This window comes from Sycon ciliatum, chromosome 1, assembly GCF_964019385.1.
Source record: "Sycon ciliatum chromosome 1, ocSycCili1.1, whole genome shotgun sequence".
NCBI lineage: Eukaryota > Metazoa > Porifera > Calcarea > Leucosolenida > Sycettidae > Sycon > Sycon ciliatum.
In genome coordinates this window covers 33,065,585-33,083,571 of record NC_088643.1, presented here as the reverse complement: position 1 = coordinate 33,083,571, position 17,987 = coordinate 33,065,585, and the positions used below count along the sequence as shown (strand labels likewise).

Genomic DNA, 17,987 nt, shown 5'->3' with positions numbered 1-17,987 from the left:
GTGCTACACATGCCACGTATGGCCCGAAAGACAAGAATATACAGTTTAAGCTGATAGCGCAGTGCAATAGGAGCAAGGCCATATCTGGTGTGTAAGACTGAAACATCATAGTGCCAAGGGAAACCAAAAACAATCCTAACAGCGCGGTTAGCAATACGAGTTAGTCTATCATGTTGTGTGGTGTGAAGGCAGTGTACAAACGCATTAGAACCATATTCGAGGAGTGCTTGAATAAATGAGCAGTAGAAGGTCTTTCTCGCAGCCGGTGGAATACACCACATGCTGTACAAGAACAGTGAGTCAGTCAACTTTGACATTGACCCTTGCCATGATAATGTACATGTGTAGGTCCTCTTGTCCATCAATACCACAACGATTGAGGAACCAAAAAAAAGTATCCAAAAAAAGTTTCATTCCGGCCGACCGAGTCTCTTTTTTGAGGGGTTGCCGACCGGAAACAAGCCTATTTTTTGTTTTGGCCTAATACGTTTTGTTGGTTTCAAGTATGGCCGGTCCTGAAAAATCTGGCCTACACAATTATTAGTACAATACAGAATGCATGAATGCAAGTCTGATCTGAATCTGATGATGAGCTGAACCAAGAGTACATGAAAACCCATCCGAGCTGCACACTCTGTTTTTTATGTACTCTTGGTGATGTCATAATCATGACATGTATTGAACACAGGGAGTCGTAAAATACCATTTTACGACTCCCTGATTGAACAGTACCGGGGACAGGGCCACAGTGGGGGGGCATCCCTGAAACACACCAATAGTCAATACTGTACCGGAACGTCCGGGTCTGCGGCTTTTTAACGAAAGCAGTGAGATGTTCGAAGTAAGAAAATGCAAGTCTTCTGATTTACCGATGCGATGTGCGAAAGGCTAATGCTGTCAATTCGTTGTTCCGTACAAGAGGCATCGACTATCGAAACTCCCGGTGCCGAAAGGCGGGCTCACATCCCTACATGGCTACTTCCCCTTGTCTAACCCCCAAGACGAAATGATAGTAGCCGACTGGCCGAAATTAAAACACACACACAGGCACAGCACACGCAAGGGGATCGAAAGTTCGTAATACGCGCTTTTTTTCATATCACGTTTGAAAATAGTTAGTCTTCGCGAAAGTTTGCCATACAGGAGTTCGTCGTAAACGAATAATTTTGACCGAGGCTGCGTTCGTTTTTAGCTACCTGGTAGAGTAGAATACAGTCACTCTACCAATAGAGGTAAGTAGATGGTAGCGGTAAGTGCACGGACGCTGTTCTACCGGATTTAGTAGTTTACACGATAATTATAACGTTATACGTGTACGTGAAATGTTTCTCTTCTGTATGGAGTTGTGTACAAATGCTTGATCTTGCTGGAAATCCCGTACCTCTACCAACTTCTACCGGCTTCTACCAACTTTTTCCTGGTAGAGCCGGTAGAGGAAAGTAGAACCTACCCTTCTGAGTAGAAAAATGTAGTTTCTACCCAAACCTGTAGATCAAAACGAACGCCCCCCTTGATTTGATGCCTGGCCAGATAGGATTGGTCCAAGTTCGTACATGTACTAATGGAAAGTTCGCCTGATCAGTGTTCGTCCTAAAGAGGTTTGACTGTACACATATTTGCTATCAGCATGAGAACATTTCAAGAAGTAAACATATAGTTGTGTGTGAAAGTTCAGAACAACAACGCACTCTGTGCTGGCTGCAGTGATGTGCCATGAGAGTCAACTTCTTGATGAAGCGTTTGGATCTCACTGTCACATGATCCAAAGTGGTGCTAGGGCCCCAGGGGCTAGGGGGCCAGTAGGGGCTCATGCCCGGAGGGATGTAAAGCAGAGGGAACAGTTGTGCAGGTCGCTAGCTAGCATGCATTGCAAGTTGCTAGCATGCATTTCAGGTTGCTAGCATGCATTTCAGGTTGCTAGCATGCATTTCAGGTTGCTAGCATGCATTTCAGGTTGCTATCATGCATTGCAGGTTGCTAGCATTGCAGGTTGCTAGCATGTGACCACAAAAGGCTACAGTGTAGCCGAAGTAGCTGGTGATGCAGAGAGACGCTCACTGTGGTCACTGCCCCTCTCAGCACTGTTCGCAATACGTGAGCCAAACTGAATGGCTCGTTTCGGCAAGCCTGATGCCTTGTTCAATCCCAGTGATCTAGCTACATTGCGCAGGAGCAGCTTTTCACCGACTCCACGCTCCAGCTGCAAGTCGGCCTACAGACAAAGAGAATAAGCACACTGCACACATGAACACAACATACATGGCAGGGATGGTATGTGCCATAGCTAACATTGTCACTGTGGTTCACCAACAGCCTCAGTCCTGTGTCTACGTTTGGTCATAATTAGCGGCACCCATTTGATATTCCCAGCTACAATTAATTACCTGTACCTTGGTAGCATCACCAGCTTTATCAAATTGAACAATGCTTGGGTGGTCCGCTGGACTGGCTACTGATGCGAGTACTTTAGGGTATTGGGCGGTGCCATGGAAAAGTGTAAGGTGTTTTTCGCGACTGATTATTGAAATCTTGTAGCTAGAATGCTCAACACATGGCATTCTTTTCATACACTAATCAAGCGTAGGTCCCTGGTTTGAATCCTGGTGGTGACAGTCAATTGTTTCTTCAGACTATTCCCGTTTGTGTCTTTCCCTCAGAGCAATGAACATACAATACTAATAACATTATTCCCGTAGCTATGCAGAAGACGTTACTTCAGTAACGTCTGGCGCTAGCCAGGGTCCACACAGCTTTAATTTGGTATTTGTTTGTGTGTTTGTGTCACGCTTGGCGCTATCCGTATCTGACGGCAAAAAAGCATAGGATGTTATAATTTTTTCAATTCTCCTATTTTTTTTCAGGCATATCCTGGGATTCGAACCCGCACTATCGCCCTACATGCATTCCCCCATACACTTCGCATTCATACCCATTCTTCCAAGTTGCTTCACGTTATTATCTTGCGTTTGAAAGCCCTATTTGAATATTGCGGGCAGCTGTATGTGGCCAGCTGTGTTTGATGGTACGGTACGGTACGGGAGACGGTGTCGTATTACCCTCGATCGTACCTGTCCCGTACCTATCCCCTACCGTACCGTGCCATCAAAGACGGCTGGCCACAATGCATATTCAAATAGGGCTTTCAAATGCAAGATCACAATGTGAAACAACTTGGAAGAATGGGTATGAATGCGAAGTGTATGGGGGAATGCATGTAGGGCGATAGTGCGGGTTCGAATCCCAGGATATGCCTGAAAAAAAAATAGGAGAATTGAAAAATGTATAACATCCTATGCTTTTTTTGCCGGTAGATACGGATAGCGCCAGGCGTGACACAAACAAACAAATGTATGCGAAGTGTATCGGGGGATGCATGCAGGGCGCGCGATAGTGCGGGTTCGAATCCCAGGTTATGTCTTAAAAAAAAGGATTTTTTAAAAGAATTTATAACATCCCTATGCTTTTTTTTGTCTAGGTCATCAAGGCAAAAAAAGCATAGCGTAGGGCCCTGAGCTTCCAAGCTCTCTCGTTCCCGTAGCTATGCAGAAGACGTTACTTCAGTAACGTCTGGCGCTAGCCAGGGTCCACACAGCTTTAATTTGGTGTTTGTGTGTTTGTTTGTGTCACGCCTGGCGCTATCCCGTATCTGTCCCGTACTGTACCGTACCAGCAAAGACAGCTGGCCACAATATTTTTGTTTGTTTGTGTAACGTCTGGCGCTAGCCATGGTCCACACAGCTTTAATTTGGTGTTTGTGTGTTTGTTTGTGTCACGCCTGGCGCTATCCCGTATCTGTCCCGTACTGTACCGTACCAGCAAAGACAGCTGGCCACAATATTTTTGTTTGTTTGTGCCATCGACATGCCTGGCGCTATCCCGTACCTGTCCCGTACCATCAAGAGTACGGTACCATCAAGAGAATGAGTATATATGCGAAGTGTATGGGGGGAATGCATTCAGTGCAGTAACATTTTGTGTGGATTTGTGTGCGAGGCCGAGATCCCACTAGCAGGCTGGCTGGGCCGCCTGTCGACCAGCCCGGGAATCGCATATAGGCCGATAGCATAATAATTATAACGTATATACAGTCATGTAGATGTATAGCAGGGAGTCATATTATGTAAACGACTCCCTGCTGTATGGGGAGATTTTCTGGAAAGAAATACGAAGTAGGGAGACGAGTAAATGCAATCAGAATGGATGTTAGTTGCCGTCAGTATAATAATAATAAGAAGAAGAAGAACGCCCGTGATCGGCAGAGTCAGCGCCGGTCCCAGGAAACGTCAGGACAGACATCCCGTCGACTCCAGAACGCCCGTGATCGGCAGAGTCAGCGCCGGTCCCATAGCTATGCAGAAGACGTTACTTGTACTTCAGTATCTCATTGAAACGTTTTTGCAATACAATGATGTAGCTTATCAAAGGAAAAAGCATTTCCATCAGTTCTAACAACATGCACGATGAGCTAGGCAACAAAGCATAGCGCAGGGCCCTGAGCTTCCAAGCTCTCTCGTTTCTTATTCCTCTTGACTGTACGAGTCTCGTATGTGCAAATTCTGGAACAACCAGAGCATGCTACGAGCGCACCAGTACAAGAGCTGTCCGAATTGAACAGTGCTGCTCCAAATTTTAAAGTCCAATGCTCTACAAACCTAGCAAGGCCAAGTCAACCCCAGTGGACCCGCATCAATACTACATGTAATACCAAATACTCAATCTGCGGACAGAACTGTTTCGTCCTTTGTGGACTCGTCAGCGCAGCACAGAGGAAATGAGGCCGAACCTGATAGCAATGGAAATAAAAATTTCCAATCAGGCCCGAACGTAATACCAAATACATAATATACAGTTTACTTCACACCACATCGTCTCACCTTTTCCTGAAGAGGAAGTGAATTGAGAAACGTCATAACATTCTCATCAAGGAAGGGAAAACGTGCCTCTCGACCATGATCAGAAATCACCCTGCGCAGAGACAAAAGCAAACAATACAACTATCATACAGGATCAAAGTTGAGGGCACTGAACTACCGAGCCATGATACAGTGGCTACTGTAGTACGGGTATGTGCTCCCTTCATACAGTGGCTACTGTACTGATGGCGAGCCGGGCTTGTCACACATGCTTTATGTCTATGTCTGCCTGGAGAATTCAAGCAGTTCCAGCATTTAGTATTAGCATTTTTGGAGTTATTCTCCTTTATTTGAAGGTGACAAGCTAATCCAGGCCATCGGGGAGATAATTCCATGGATGGGACAACAAACCTATAAAAAACATAGTAAGAAAACGAAAAGACGAAAACTAAGGGAAGGAAGATGGAGGAACCACAGGAACCTCAATCTTAGACTCAAGGAACACGATAAAGCCGTCAAAGCAATAACAACACATTTGCAGCAAAAGGCATTATAATTGATAAGGACTATGAGATAGCAATGAAAAATATCAATTGTGCACTCATAACCATGTATAAAACAATTAAAATGAAACAATTCCAGAACGTTTTCTCGTGACTATCATCAGTGGAACATCGTCACATAGTAAGAATCACTAAAACAACCAGTTATATAGCTAGAATAATATGAAAAGAAGCGTGAGAATGCAGCAGCTCGCGGTTATGCAGAACGCATGTAGTGGGAACTTATGCAGTGGATCTGAGAATGGTAGCAGTAGATGAAATAATACGCACTCACCAGTTTTGTCCACACGCGCACTCACAGCTGCCACATTCATCTACTGCTACCATTCTCAGATCCACTGCATAAGTTCACACTACACGCGTTATGCATAACCGCGAGCTGCTGCATTCTCACGCTTTTTTCATATTATTCTAGCTATATAACTGGTTGTTTTAGTGATTCTTACTATGTGACGATGTTCCACTGATGATAGTCACGAGAAAACGTTCTGGAATTGTTTCATTTTAATTGTTTTATACATGGTTATGAGTGCACAATTGATATTTTCATTGCTATTTTACGACTGTTGTCTCTTCGTCGGTTATTTAAAGACTATGAGATAGGTCAAAGTTTGAAACTTGGTGAGCCAAAATGATGTTCTTTCAGGGATTATTGTGCCATTGGGATCCGGTAACAGTGTATTGCTGAAATTTCAGAGTCCGCTCTTAGTAGTACAGGGAACATGAGCTGACACTAGGATTATAGCATGGCCTATGCAGGTGGTGAACAAGTGCAAATACCTAAACTCGTGTCAGAGTACCGAACCAAAAATACATCAACCAGTAAAGGGAGTTTTTTAAGTTAAACTAAGGTGAGACCAAACAACTTCCCGGGCCCTCCCGCACCAAAGTCGAGCCGAAGTCAATTTTTGCTTTGTTTTGAACAGTTCATGTACATGTACAGGCTTATTAGATAAACCTTGTATTGTAGAAACACGTTTTTAATTTTACAGCATAGTACAAGGTTGTGGAACACCGTGTTCGGAAACAGTGTCCCTTACTACAACCATCCACGGTTGGTAGAGCCCCGGTCTTGCCACCATGCACGGTTGGTAGAGCACTGGTCTTGCCACCATCCACGGTTGGTAGAGCCCCGGTCTTGCCACCATGCACGGTTGGTAGAGCCCCGGTCTTGCCACCATGCACGGTTGGTAGAGCCCCGGTCTTGCCACCATGCACGGTTGGTAGAGCCCCGGTCTTGCCACCATGCACGGTTGGTAGAGCACTGGTCTTGCCACCATCCACGGTTGGTAGAGCCCCGGTCTTGCCACCATGCACGGTTGGTAGAGCCTCGGTCTTGCCACCATCCACGGTTGGTAGAGCCCCGGTCTTGCCACCATCCACGGTTGGTAGAGCCCCGGTCTTGCCACCATGCACCATCCGGTGCTAGACCCGCTTCTGACCCTCATTATACTAGGGGAGTTATTAGGGGGAGTTGTTCAAGTCTTCTTGTTGTTGTACCGTCGTGTTTGTTCTGAATTGATCTTCTTCCTTTTATTTTATACTCTTTCCTTTCATTTTTTCAACTTCTGCCCATGGCGTCCCTCTCTCAGCTCGTCAGCTGACAACAGTTACTGTCACCACCATTACACTGTTTGTGAGAAGGTGCTCTCTGTAGACGAGGTTGGTGATGTTCTGACGTGGCCATGGGGAGGCATTCACCAGGTCGGAACACGCCGGCTACACGTTGACTGTTCTTTACTAGTAAAACTGAGAAACCGCTCTGCTGCTGCTCACTAATTCCTGAGAATGTGTGACGTGTGTCGGTCGCTGCCCTGTTAGTGTCCGCACTACTTTTTTCCAGGAAACGTGCCAAGTGGTGGAGCGGCGAACCAATGACCGCTACTATTGGCCTGAGTGGAACGCTGCCTTTATGGATCTTTGGAAGAATGTAAAAGTGAGGAGCTGTGCACGTCCGTGGGTAGCTTCTGGGAGCGAGGTAATTCCTCTCCTCTCTGCATTGGGAGTAGGACTCTATGTAATTTTTCTACTAACCCATCCGTGGGATCCCGCGGGAGGAGGGAATATGTCGTACTGTCTTTCAAATGGTCCTGAATTTTGTTGTTGTAGCCTGCTAGGTCCATCAGCACAACAGCTCGTGCCTTATCAGCTGGTAGTATCTTGATTGTTTGTAATTTCCTGAGGCTACTGAGTGCTAAAGCTTGTCGTTTTGTTAAGTTCTGGCTAGGTGTAGTGGTGGCGTCAAGGGCTTCTTGTACTCTCTTGCATGTGCCTATTGCCAGGCCACGGCGATCCTCTGGAAGTGTGTTTGCTCACATCTCCGTTCTGGTAAATTATCTCTTCTCTGGGAACTCTTTTGGGTGGGAGAGCGAAATCAAGGCCCAGTTCCAGGAGTTATTTTTGATCCTTCGTGAGGTTGTGAGAGGAGAGATTAAAGCCAATCTGTTCGTTTGGAGTTGTAGCGCGTGTCATTGAAGGAAGGTGCAAAGGTGCAGTACTGATTGTGCTCTCAACATGTACTGTACCTGTCATCTCTGCCCAAGTTGCGATACGAAATCCGACTGATGTCCATGAATACTTCATCAATGAGGCCCTGCAAACCATGGTGACTAAAGAACGCATCACAACATGGCACAGCACAACATGGCACAGCACAGAGTAAGTACCTGGTGAGGTACATGCACAGAGTAAGTACCTGGTGAGGTACACGCACAGAGTAAGTACCTGGTGAGCAGGGCCTGCTGGAGAGCCGGGTCAGCCGGGTCACGCGCCCGGCTGGGGAACTGCACGACCTGGCTGAACAGATAACACCGGGTCCAGTCTGACCCGGCTGAAAAATGTCTCAAACTGACAATGGATTCCTAAAATACCGGTATTTTACGACTCGCGGACCCCATCTATTGCAAATCTAGCGCAACCGTAGATCTACACACTACAGTCTACAAGCGACAGAAACTCGGCTAGGGTCAACTGGGGTCAACTGGTTCGAGCGCGATCTGGCCAGCGGCGAGCAGGAAGTCAGGACATTCAAAGTCGATGGGGCAGGCAGTCAAAACTTCAAGCGTAACTTTGGCTATAGCTTTTGACACAGTTGCAAGTTTTCAGCCGACTGGTGATTTGGACGGTGGAGCCCGCAGCGAAGAGAAAAAGAACTCACGCTTTCCAAGACTCTTGGAAGAAAGGTCGACCCTGGCTGGACTACGGCCATGCCAGTCTATCCATGTCATGCGCTTTGTGCAAGACGCATTTCCAAAGGAAGACGAGCGGCGGTGGATTTGGTCGCGATGCGGACTTTGATAGTTCGCCTTGTTCTCCAAAATTTCCGAGTTCCGGTAATACATTCGCCTTTCTGTTTTCTTGCGTTTTGAGCAGGCTTTTTGGTTGTTTTTCTGCAGGATGATCTGACCCGGCTTGACCCGGCTGGCCTGCATGCGCCAGGTACACTCTGACCGGGCTGTGTTGAATGTCTAGAGCAGGCCCTGGTGAGATACATGCACATAGCGCCACATACCTCCCTCTACCCACCCACAAACACACATACCCCCCTCTACCCACCCACAAACACACATACCCCCTCTACCCACCCACAAACACACATACCCCCTCTACCCACCCACAAACACACATACCCCCCTCTACCCACCCACAAACACACATACCCCCCTCTACCCACCCACAACACACACATACCCCCTCTACCCACCCACAAACACATGCATGCCCACATGCCCACATACAAGTACACATCACACACACGCATGCAGGGGCACGCGCACGCACACACACCTTTGACCTTTTTTTCTTCACGCACATCGCCAGAGGCGATGATAGCGATGCTATAGCAGAAGCCATAGCAACTTGTGCTGGGATTGCATCATTCAACAGCTTGCAAGGCTGAAGAATTGACCGCCACTATTCAGCCTGGTCTACATCACACAGCTATGAAGTGGCTTTTTCATTTTTTTCCCGCACACACATCACACCACATACTCCGGTATGCACTGGCTGTTGGTAACCACCCAAGGAGAATGAAAGAAAAATCAGGAGCACACACACACACGCACACGCACACACACACACACACATTTTGATGCCCATTGCCAGAGGCGATGCTACAGCAGAAGTCATAGAAACTTGTGCTGGGATTGCACAATTCAAAAGCTAGCAAGGCGGAAGAATTGACCGCTACTATTCAGCCTGGTCTACACCACACAGCTATTTGAAGTGGCTTTTTTCTGGCCAGTGAATTCCTACTTTTTGGTGGGACACACACACACACACACACACACACACACTCATACTCATACTCCTGCCCATCGCTGAAGCGGTGATAGCGAACAAGCTATGTTAGACATAGCAACTTGTGCTGGGATTACACCATTCAACAGCTTGCAATGCTGATGAATTGACCGTCACTGATGTTAGCCTGGTCTACACCACACGGCTGGTTGAAGTGGCTTTTCTGGCCAATGAATCCTCAATCCCTATTTTTCATTTTCACACACACACACACACACACACACACACACACACACACACACACACGAGCGTGCGCGTGCGCACACACACACGCACACACAATGCGGCAACCCCTGTTGAATGTATTATGTACATGCAACAGGGGTGGTCGGAGGTCGGTCTCGAAGGCGATTGCCACTGCGGCAGTCATGGACATTTTTCAAATACAGTCCAAATATCCTCACATTTTGCCTTCAACGGACCACCAAAATCTATAATCTGTACCATCAGCCCCCGGCGATATGCTTAAAAAGGGGAAGTTCACCCTAAAATGAAAACTTCACAACTTGTAACGAAAATGCACTGATTCTAATGGTGAAGGTCCCAGGTTGTTAACTCGCCTAGAATAGGCCAGATCTGTGACGTCAGAGAGATAGACTTTGCATGGGAGTAGATGGGGAATAACCAATTTCTTTCATGTTTCGCTACAACAACAAACTTCTTACCAGGATTTTTTTCCAGTCGGGATACCGCAGTTTGAAAAACATCTGTGATCTTTGGGACAATGGAGAGCCAAAATACTGCTATTTCCCTATCTCCTCCCATACAAGTCTATCTCTCTGACGTCATAAATCCGGCTCAGTCTGAGCAAAACATGGTAGGCTTTGTGTGCAATACGCCAGCTCCTGTGTGCTAAGAGCAGTTGTGATGTGACATGTAGGCTGTACTAGGCTGTAGGGTGGTTGCTGGGCAGTGGGCACCCTGGTACCTGAACCAGGCCCTCACCGGTGAAAATAATGCATACAGTGAAGCATACAGTGAAGCATACACAGTACAACATATGATTCAGAAACTAACATTGCATACAGTGAAGCATACACAGTACAACACATGATTCAGAAACTAACATTGCATACAGTACAACACATGATTCAGAAACTAACATTGCATACAGTACAACACATGATTCAGAAACTAACATTGCATACAGTGAGAATAACTTACAGAAACTTCTGTCGATGCCGGGAGTATCCTGCCAGCTGTTCGTCGGCACCCATACCAACTAAGACAACCTGTAATGATCATAACAACAACGATGATGGCGACAGCGGGAATTGACATTAAAAAAAAGAAGAAGAGAATGCCAAGAAACAACGACGATGACGACACCAGCCGCGACAGGATCGTCTTGTTGCCTACATACCATCGCGACAGCAACGGTTTCTAATATGTTAACAAGTTTGCTAACAAACAGTCGAATACCAAAACATCTTCAAAAAATTGCTCTTATCGCCCATGAAGGTGCTCGGATGAATGTTCAAATGTTTCGCAATTTGTCCACAAAATACACATGCACACATAAGTGACACACCGGCACGACACATCTTAAGTGACACACCGGCACGACGCATCTTAAGTGACACACCGGCACGACGCTTCACGACACATCTTCCATAGCAGCTCCTTCTGTATACAGTATCTGCTTTACACAGGCCATTCAAGCCAAGGCTAAAGCTATGACATATTGACACTGCTGGCAACTCAGGCACGTAGCACCACCGTTGGAGGTGGTCCGGCCAGAGGGAGTCTTCCCGGGGAAATTTTGAAATTAGGGTGCAAAATCCTGCATTGTGGGCATTTTAGACATTGTATTAAAAAAGTGGTCCGGCCAAAGCCGGACCGGCCGAACCGGCTGCTACGCCCCTACTTGAACTGCACCTACCACATGTACTTAGTTTCCTGGTAATCTACCACAATCTACACCCCAGTTGTCAGCAGTGTAAGACTTCATTAACTCACCTTTGCAGGGCAGGTATAGTTTGAGCAAACCTCTACCATTTCTGTGACAAGGATGGTCAAAAGCAGAACAGACAACGTAAACACGGGGAAAGTGTTTGCATGTGTATTGTAACTATTGCTGCAGTGAAGCCCTATGTATTGTTGCAGTAAAGCCCTGCGAGTTTTGCATGTGTATTGTTGCAGTGAAGCCCTGCGAGCTCATCTTCTACGGCATGAATTCACGTAGGAAACCGAAATGCATAAGATGTGGTCAAAGGGAAGTTGGAGCTGTCTAGTCTCCTTCTGGCATAACCAAGATACAGGTATTGGTTATGGATATTATTATTCTAGAACAAGTCGAGTTCGCATGCATCCACACGCACGCACGCGTCCAGAAGACACTTCGCATCAGTTATCAAATGTTTTCGTTCCCTTCTCTTCAGGACTATACAGGGAATGGCTGAAATGAAAAAAATGACTACAACTTATAGCGTAAATGTATTGAGATACAACGCTCGTGACAAGGTAGAAATTTATAGTCGTAGTCATTTTTTTTCATTTCAGCCATTCCCTGTATAGTATAGTCATGTGGGAAACGTTTTGAGTGCCCCTCGTAGCTATGAATGCAAGGCAGAAAAACAGAGCACCTGTTAACCCCAGGGATCAGAGGTTGATATCCGCTCTGTACCTTGCTCTCCCTCGGGTGAAATGGTGGGCTTAAGAAGACGGCCTTGGCCTCGAGCTGCAAACCAGATTGCACTGCCAATGCTGTCATCAAGAATGGATGTGCACGGCCAAACAAGATGGGACACACATTCCTTGCTGCACACATGCACACATACACACAAACAGAGACACATACACTGGTGTTAGTCCCACGTGTCTCCAACAAAGCGTTCTTGTCTCTGGAGGTATTTCCGTTTGACAAACTGAGTTTCGGGGGCTGCGCCATGGTGTGAACAAGTGTCCATCACAATCTTGGTGTAATACTGCACTGCAATTGGGCAGAACAGGCTAATACGGTACACGTAGTCCTTTCCCAGATGAGAAACAAAGATAGGGCGAGCACTGGTGGGAGTTTACAGTAAATCAACAGGTTGTAGCTTACCGCCACTTGTTCAACTCCGACTTGGTGACATTGACCTGAACAAAGCACAGTGCAATAGAGACAAAACCCATGTCATTCATCAGAATATTGGATCATTGGATCATGGTTGAATTTAACATCAGAATATTGGATCATTGGATCGTGGTTGAATTTAACATCAGCAGGTTTGCATTGTACATTGCAATCAAGCAATCACATGCGTTTGCATCTGCCGTAAAGTACCGCAAGAGCGCCCCACCATCTCGTCCTTTCGTGGTCGTCTTGTGGAGGTGGTGACCTGTGTGTAGGTCATACGGCAAGTAACTTGTGCACACATTGCACTTGGTGCAGTCAATCTCTACTCAATTTCGCTTTCAAACGGATGTGAGCTCCACAACACGCAGGTGCGACCTTAGTACACTAAGGTTTGGTTCCCATATCGCCGGAATGCGCCGGGAATCACCGGCGGTGGGCCTCTTGCAACCACCCCCGGCACATTGCGATTATGTGAACCAGTGCAGTCGTGACAAAATCATACGGTAAATAATAGGAAGGGACCGCCACTCTTGCGATCTGCCCCGGCGCCGATCCCGTAGAATTTTGACCAAAAGTGGTTTGTGAACCGTTCGCGCCGGTGATCGCCGGTGCCGGGAGCCAGACTTTGTCAAAATTTCAAACCAATTCTTGCGCTAAATTTTCAGAAATAGAAGCTAGAGATGAGGTCCGTTTGCCATTCTTGTAGTCACTTCAAGGTGGCAAACAAGTCAGCATACCAACCCGTCCTCCTTGGATGATCTGCTTGACTGTTGTGCAACTTATGAGACAAATACAATTCGAAGTAGTGGTTGCGACTTCGGCGATGATTTTTAAGAAAGGGTTTGCTCCCCACACTGGAGCTCGCGCTATTCCGCCGACTTTACTTGACACTAGAGAGGGGGCGGAAATTAGAGAGGGCTATTAGAGAGGGCTATTCCGTAAAGTCGGCGGAATAGCGCGAGCTCCAGTGTGGGGAGCAAACCCTTTCTTACAAATACAATTGAAACAAATAAAAAAATACAATGGATACATTGGCAAGTTCTTGTGACTTTATCAATGTTTGCATGCATAATTTCGACACCATCCCTTACTAGACTGCAATAAAAAGTGTAGAAGTAGTTTCATGATGTCCAGTAAAAGGTAGCACTGAGTGGCCATCACCGAAAGACTTTGAACTACTGAAGAAACAAAGAATTCGAGCTTCAATTGGCAAACCTGTCGTAGCATTTGGGCACATTCCGTACTACTTTGTAGTAGATTTGGTACTCGAGCCGTACGCGCAACGGATCGGGAGCCGGCTAACCGCCGATGTGTTACGGTGCCGATTTTGCTTATGTGAACCAACCCTTAGGCTGTCACACTGTACAGACTTAGCTGCACTCTACCATACGGTTTTCCTTTCCCTGGCTGTAAAATCAAGGTGCGCCGCTCTCGCGAGACAGGCGCGGGAGCTCACGGTACTTTACGGTACATGTACGCATTTGGGCTGATAAGTGAACGCACACTTGGAGTACAGGTACTGCTAACACTGATAAGTGAACGCACACTTGGAGTACACGTACTGCTAACACAACACACTGTGGCAACTGCATGCTCATCCGGTGCCTTCATCAACAGTGCTGTCAGTGATGGCAAAATGTAGCCCAGCAATCACATCCGTTCACATACATGATGGGTGTTCTAACGTGTGGAGATAAAAATTATATTATTCTTGTCATTTTCTTGACTGGCATCAGTGAAGCATACTTATTTTAAAAGTTATTATCAACAATGCCGGTTGGATGTTGTTAGTCCACAGGCCACCACAACCTAGCAGTACAGCCATGAGCGGACACAGCTCCCGAACAACTCACCTCAACAAACCTCCAGAGCCGCTGGCAGCTCAGCTCATGAATTCCTGCCAGGGCCGTCTTGCGATCAGGCACATCATACGAAGGCAGTTTGCTGCAAAACACAAACAGAAGAGATTGAGCAAATGTCACCGTGTGATTAGACCTGCAAAGAGTCATCACCGCAGATAAAAGAATCACCGCAGACAGCAGGGTCAAAAGGCCCAACGGTGTTCATGGCATATTAAGCTACAGTCAACTTTGCTAATAACGACTGCGGATATAACGACAATTCGCGAATAACGACAGAATTTCCATGCCCAGAGCAAAGCCCATTCTACCTGTATGCATATAATGAGACTTCGGGTATAACGACACTTCGCGAATAAGGACACTTTTCTGATGCCCCGCCGAGTGTCGTTATACGCAAAGTTGACTGTACATGTTCTACCGCAGACATGGTAAAGTACCGCTGACCGCAGACATGGTAAAGTACCGCTGACCGCAGACATGGTAAAGTACCGCTGACCGCAGACATGGTAAAGTACCGCTGACCGCAGACATGGTAAAGTACCGCTGACCGCAGACATGGTAAAGTACCGCTGACCGCAGACATGGTAAAGTACCGCTGACCGCAGACATGGTAAAGTACCGCTGACCGCAGACATGGTAAAGTACCGCTGACCGCAGACATGGTAAAGTACCGCTGACCGCAGACATGGTAAAGTACCGCTGACCGCAGACATGGTAAAGTACCGCTGACCGCAGACATGGTAAAGTACCGCTGACCGCAGACATGGTAAAGTACCGCTGAGCTGACCGCAGACATGGTAAAGCACCGCTGAGCTGACCGCAGACATGGTAAAGTACCGCTGACCGCAGACATGGTAAAGTACCGCTGACCGCAGACATGGTAAAGTACCGCTGACCGCAGACATGGTAAAGTACCGCTGACCGCAGACATGGTAAAGTACCGCTGACCGCAGACATGGTAAAGTACCGCTGACCGCAGACATGGTAAAGTACCGCTGACCGCAGACATGGTAAAGTACCGCTGACCGCAGACATGGTAAAGTACCGCTGACCGCAGACATGGTAAAGTACCGCTGACCGCAGACATGGTAAAGTACCGCTGACCGCAGACATGGTAAAGTACCGCTGACCGCAGACATGGTAAAGTACCGCTGACCGCAGACATGGTAAAGTACCGCTGACCGCAGACATGGTAAAGTACCGCTGACCGCAGACATGGTAAAGTACCGCTGACCGCAGACATGGTAAAGTACCGCTGACCGCAGACATGGTAAAGTACCGCTGACCGCAGACATGGTAAAGTACCGCTGACCGCAGACATGGTAAAGTACCGCTGACCGCAGACATGGTAAAGTACCGCTGACCGCAGACATGGTAAAGTACCGCTGACCGCAGACATGGTAAAGTACCGCTGACCGCAGACATGGTAAAGTACCGCTGACCGCAGACATGGTAAAGTACCGCTGACCGCAGACATGGTAAAGTACCGCTGACCGCAGACATGGTAAAGTACCGCTGACCGCAGACATGGTAAAGTACCGCTGACCGCAGACATGGTAAAGTACCGCTGACCGCAGACATGGTAAAGTACCGCTGACCGCAGACATGGTAAAGTACCGCTGACCGCAGACATGGTAAAGTACCGCTGACCGCAGACATGGTAAAGTACCGCTGACCGCAGACATGGTAAAGTACCGCTGACCGCAGACATGGTAAAGTACCGCTGACCGCAGACATGGTAAAGTACCGCTGACCGCAGACATGGTAAAGTACCGCTGACCGCAGACATGGTAAAGTACCGCTGACCGCAGACATGGTAAAGTACCGCTGACCGCAGACATGGTAAAGTACCGCTGACCGCAGACATGGTAAAGTACCGCTGACCGCAGACATGGTAAAGTACCGCTGCTGACCGCAGACATGGTAAAGTACCGCTGACCGCAGACATGGTAAAGTACCGCTGACCGCAGACATGGTAAAGTACCGCTGACCGCAGACATGGTAAAGTACCGCTGACCGCAGACATGGTAAAGTACCGCTGACCGCAGACATGGTAAAGTACCGCTGACCGCAGACATGGTAAAGTACCGCTGACCGCAGACATGGTAAAGTACCGCTGACCGCAGACATGGTAAAGTACCGCTGACCGCAGACATGGTAAAGTACCGCTGACCGCAGACATGGTAAAGTACCGCTGACCGCAGACATGGTAAAGTACCGCTGACCGCAGACATGGTAAAGTACCGCTGACCGCAGACATGGTAAAGTACCGCTGACCGCAGACATGGTAAAGTACCGCTGACCGCAGACATGGTAAAGTACCGCTGACCGCAGACATGGTAAAGTACCGCTGACCGCAGACATGGTAAAGTACCGCTGACCGCAGACATGGTAAAGTACCGCTGACCGCAGACATGGTAAAGTACCGCTGACCGCAGACATGGTAAAGTACCGCTGACCGCAGACATGGTAAAGTACCGCTGACCGCAGACATGGTAAAGTACCGCTGACCGCAGACATGGTAAAGTACCGCTGACCGCAGACATGGTAAAGTACCGCTGACCGCAGACATGGTAAAGTACCGCTGACCGCAGACATGGTAAAGTACCGCTGACCGCAGACATGGTAAAGTACCGCTGACCGCAGACATGGTAAAGTACCGCTGACCGCAGACATGGTAAAGTACCGCTGACCGCAGACATGGTAAAGTACCGCTGACCGCAGACATGGTAAAGTACCGCTGACCGCAGACATGGTAAAGTACCGCTGACCGCAGACATGGTAAAGTACCGCTGAGCTGACCGCAGACATGGTAAAGCACCGTTGAGCTGACCGCAGACATGGTAAAGTACCGCTGACCGCAGACATGGTAAAGTACCGCTGACCGCAGACATGGTAAAGTACCGCTGACCGCAGACATGGTAAAGTACCGCTGACCGCAGACATGGTAAAGTACCGCTGACCGCAGACATGGTAAAGTACCGCTGACCGCAGACATGGTAAAGTACCGCTGACCGCAGACATGGTAAAGTACCGCTGGCCGCAGACATGGTAAAGTACCGCTGACCAGCCCCCTCTCTAATTTCCGCCCCCTCTCTAATTTCCGCCCCTCTCTAATTTCCGCTCCCTGTCGAATTTCTGCTTGTGAAGCGACTTCGGCGTATACTGTACAATGAAATACGGTGTTGAACCGACGCATGCACTGCTGTACACAAATACGTGCCAGTACAGGATGGACATGTGCACAGTCCCGTACACCCAGTCTGACCTTCCACGGTGTTGTACATCGTACTGCACTTGGCCGCCTTGATCTAATTCCCGCTCCTGCTGAAAACCCAGCTGGGAAACG

At 47.8% G+C, this 17,987-nt stretch overlaps 1 protein-coding gene across 2 annotated transcripts in view; it reads right to left on the bottom strand.

The window, feature by feature from the left end:
• Positions 1 to 1,584: 1,584 nt before the first annotated feature.
• The window catches only part of LOC135823521 (asparagine synthetase domain-containing protein 1-like), a 39,795-nt gene continuing 23,392 nt past the window's right edge, over positions 1,585 to 17,987 (bottom strand). The window contains exons 9-16 of one of the 2 annotated variants that reach the window (XM_065336367.1): positions 14,630 to 14,720; positions 12,762 to 12,796; positions 12,342 to 12,475; positions 11,675 to 11,715; positions 10,880 to 10,947; positions 7,942 to 8,025; positions 4,875 to 4,965; positions 1,585 to 2,212 (exon numbers count right to left, since the gene is read on the bottom strand). In XM_065336367.1, coding sequence (XP_065192439.1) covers positions 2,015 to 2,212; positions 4,875 to 4,965; positions 7,942 to 8,025; positions 10,880 to 10,947; positions 11,675 to 11,715; positions 12,342 to 12,475; positions 12,762 to 12,796; positions 14,630 to 14,720 — 742 coding nt within the window. In that variant the 3' untranslated portion in view covers positions 1,585 to 2,014. Of the gene's footprint in view, positions 2,237 to 4,874; positions 4,966 to 7,941; positions 8,026 to 10,879; positions 10,948 to 11,674; positions 11,716 to 12,341; positions 12,476 to 12,761; positions 12,797 to 14,629; positions 14,721 to 17,987 lie in introns of both variants that reach the window. The other variant, XM_065336373.1, reaches the window with a different exon arrangement.